General features: G+C 43.8%; 1 protein-coding gene across 1 annotated transcript; it reads left to right on the top strand.

Annotated features, from left to right (window-relative positions):
* Positions 1–2499: 2499 nt before the first annotated feature.
* LOC124707278 (transcription repressor OFP13-like) lies at positions 2500–3294 on the top strand. Its single transcript, XM_047238944.1, has 2 exons — positions 2500–2915; positions 2961–3294. The coding sequence occupies exons 1-2, from the start codon at positions 2500–2502 to the stop codon at positions 3292–3294; spliced, it is 750 nt and encodes a 249-aa protein (XP_047094900.1).
* The last annotated feature ends 826 nt before the right edge of the window (positions 3295–4120 follow it).

Here is a 4120-nt window from a genome sequence, read left to right as displayed (position 1 = left end):
ATGGAAAAACACAAACAAGCCTCGGCGGACAAAATCCGTCAGGCTGTTGGGGGCAATGCCCGCCCAGACGCAAACGGGCTTGAACGCCATTTCAGCATCCGCGGCCCGACGGAAACGGACGCGCACGGTCGTTTTTGGTGATTGAAATGCGTATCCTGGAGATGCGCTGTCATAATCATTGTATAAGCCTGGCAGGTTAAGCTAATGACCAGTACTCATCAGTCAGTTTACAGAGGAATATGACTACCTACATCGCATGTATTCAACTTTCCCGGTGGTATTACCTTGGTATTGACCTATATACTAGTATATAATTAGGTGTTGCATAGTGTATCCTACAATAAATCGTGGTTTACTTACAAGCTGCATGGATCTTTTGTTACCTTTATCATGAACAGTACTATTTGCTGGTACAGGTCAGCAATCTATCAGTAGTAGTACCTATGCTGGATTCCCCTGTACCAAGTGGACCAAATGCTAGGAGAATCCTGCAATACTAGCATTTTTGTTGAGGCCTTAAGGACCAGACAATGATCAAGTAATATTTGGACCATCAATGTTTGATTGGATCATGTTAGAGAACATAATATTCTCTTATCACCTTACCATGTACTATAATTATTCACTAGAATCACTGGAAAACAAATGGGATTTGATTTCACAAACCTCAATTCCTGAAAAAATGCCATTCTAGATGCACCACCAAATTACAAGACGAAATCAATAAATGTGTCACAGCTTTCGTGCCTCATATAGAGCCTTGATTTCATGCCAGAAGATGTGGAAGTGTTGAATGTGAGCTAAAGGAAAGAGAGAGGAGAGGAAAGAAGCCATAGAGGTGAGTGCAATAAATTTGGTCTCATGTTTAGCCAGACTCGCATAAATGCTGAAGAATCATACACTTACTTGATTATCACAAGGTTCAGAAGAGGTGAAATGGCAACACAGAGAATATTTTCAACAACCAGTCAGCACCATCCATTTATTTCTTATCTAACATTTTTGTCATTATCTTCACGTCTTAATTTCAGTATAGTTAAGCTTCAGTAGAACTGTAGAAGTCACTGTTATATTACCTTTACCTGTTATTTTCTTCTTTTACTGCTTTTAGATAGGCTAGGCAAATACAGAAATTTGCTGTTCATTCTTGTGATCCTGTCAGTACTCACCATGCTCCATCATTGGATTTGATTAGCTGTAAAATGGACAATAGTTTCTGGTCTACTGTGCAACTCGTTGTTTGACAGCGTGATACATTTACTGCTAAAGCTGCAGCCTGCATAGAAAGAGTGTCCAACAAAACTGAAACAATAGCTGAAATTTTCCTCTGTTTGCTGCGCAGGAGCCTGTACGTACAGGCTGTAGTATAATTTTCTATTCTGTAGCCTCAGGTCCATGCTTAACTTGTTAATACTTTGTTAATGTGGAATTTTTCCAAATCTCATAAATTTTAAAAATTAAACTGCATCGTTCTTTTAATTATTTATTTACACACATTGTTCGGGAAACGACTTGTTGGGATCCATTGACATGTTTTTATATGGCAGCTCCCAAGGAGAATGAGAATCTGTAGCATGCCACTAGCAGCCTAACAAACAAGTCTAAGTTATCACTCAGCTGTGAAAGATTAATATTACTTTGCAGGGAAATGAAACCTATCATGAGACATGACAGATGGATAGCAGGCGCACTCCGAGGATTACTACTAAAAACAATTTGAGGATGTTTCTCGCTTTGTCTTCACTTATTTTTTGTCTGACCTTATTTTGGTGTGATCCTTTCTCCACTATTTTATTACTATATGCGCACTTAGCATATATGTATGTGGTGTTCTGAACTTGATCTAATTTGTTTGTACTCAGCCTGCAGATTAAACCACCACCGGCCCTCAACTCTGCTTGCACTGCACCCAAAATATAATGGTCGCCACATGTGAAGATCATTCATCTTTGGACAAAACGGAGGGGCGGCACATAATGTACATTACTTAAATTAAATCGCAGCAAGGTACCTACCAATTAAACGGCCTGCTCAACCTGTAGCTACTGATCATGCATGTGTCTGGTTGTAGGTACGTAGAAGAGCAAGGCTCCACGTGGATGGCCAAATAAACAAAGAGGTATAGAAGCACACCACCCAAGTGATTGCTAAAAAACATGTATATATCTGCACAAATTGCACACCACCATCTATGGCATCTCCTTTCTTCTCTACTGAATATAAGAGCAACTAGCCTCTCTCTCTGCTCACTAGGCAACCTACTCTGATTACTCTTTTGATTACTCCAGAACTAATATGCTGTTTGTTAATTATACACCATATGCAGTCCCTCCTCTGAACAAAAGCCATACTCACCACCTTCCTCACTCTCTAATTAAGTACTTGCCCAGTGCCTCAGACCAAGTAGGCAGCAGAACACCATAGCCAGATACCTTCCAGCCTCTGCCTCTTGTACATCGTCCTGTTGAATTTCTCCTTGAGATCAAATTAAAGCCAGCCATGGTCAAGAAGCTTGGCCTCGCATCTCTTATCTTCAGTAGCAGCATCAAGCAGGTGGACAGTGCTGCTCCTACAAGCGCTGCACCTTCCGTGGCCTCGTCTTCTTCCATGTCTGCCTCCTCCTGGCAATGGCCGTCCTGCAAGCAGCCTAGGACCCTCTCCTTCAGGCAGCATCAGCAGCAGCAGACGGCTTACAAGACTATGAACTCCGCCTACTTGCCAGACTCCGGCGCCGACTCCTGCTTCTCCAACTCTTTTGCCTCCGTCGACGGCAGCCTTTCCACAGCGTCCGAGGCTGTCTCGGGGCTCGTGGAGGCCAACGAGCGTGATACGGTCATCCGTGCGCTGCGTTCCGACCGCCTCTTCTTTGAGCCGCACGCGTCGCTGGACACCTCCTCCATACTCAAGAAGGCCAAGCTGAAGGTGAAGGACGACAAGGGCACCAGCTGCTGTGGCACCAGCAGCACAGACAAGAAGATGGCGGCGTTCGAGGGAGCCACAGCTATGACCATGGACTCATCGACCCCGTACAGCGACTTCCGGGCGTCCATGGAAGAGATGGTGATGAGCCATGGCGCGAAGGACTGGCGGTGGCTGGAGGAGATGCTGCGGTGGTACCTCAGGGCCAACGGCAAGAGCACCCACGGCCTCATCATCGGCGCCTTTGTCGACCTGCTCGTCGCGCTCAGCGACACCGACTTGCCGTCCTCTCCAACCTCAGCCAGTACCAACCGCTCCTCCTTGAGCGGCACTGATGAGATCAAGGAAGAAGAAAGCTGCACACAGAGCAGTTAATGGAGGTGCAAGATTGGACAGGATGGATGAGGTCGTAATTAGTTTGAGCAAATTGCTGCTACGAATAATCGCATCAAGAGCTGTTAATTCCCAGCCGGATGCAGGGCTGATCAAGCGAGAGGTTGGTATTGAATTTATCTCTTTTATTACTACTCCCGAAGGCTAATGTGGGACAGTTCACTCCTCGTGCGTGCATGCGCTACCTAACTGTTTGTTTGCTAGTAGTGTCCATTTTTCCGGTTAGATTTGTCCACAGTCGGGATTCTGTAATTTATATTTTTCACATAAAAACAAATGAAAATGTAAAAAAATGTATATATACATATAAGGTCTGTGAGTAGCTTGAACCTGTTGTCTGTACTATGAAATGCAAGAATGTCAGAGGAATTCGGTACTATCTTTTCTGGGTTTCGCGGTGGTGAAGGAATTAAAATTCTTACAATTTTGGTTTTTTTTGTGTGTGTAAGCACTAAGCAGTCGTTGGCCCTATATATGTATAGTTTGAGTCAAAGATCTTTTTGGATCCGTGTAATGTGTAGTGCACATCATAGATACATGGGTGGTGATATGGCAGATGCAGTTAGTTTCACATCAAGAATCTTATCTTGATCTCAGGTTGGAGGCTTGGAGCTACTGCAGTTGATCGGTGACATTAACTGAACAAACTCATTTACCCAGTTTATTTGGAACTAAGGAAATAACATCTGTAATTAGAGCATCATGATTGTGAGTTAGTTATTTTAATAGAATCCACAAGAGATTCAGTAACACACTCACAGGCGCCACTTGTCCATTGTCGGTACCCAAATGCTATGGCGACTCCTTA

Source organism: Lolium rigidum, chromosome 1 (genome assembly GCF_022539505.1).
Source record: "Lolium rigidum isolate FL_2022 chromosome 1, APGP_CSIRO_Lrig_0.1, whole genome shotgun sequence".
In the NCBI taxonomy this organism is placed as follows: Eukaryota; Viridiplantae; Streptophyta; class Magnoliopsida; order Poales; family Poaceae; genus Lolium; species Lolium rigidum.
Note: the sequence above shows the minus strand (reverse complement) of the source record. Positions and strands in the feature narration are given on the sequence as shown.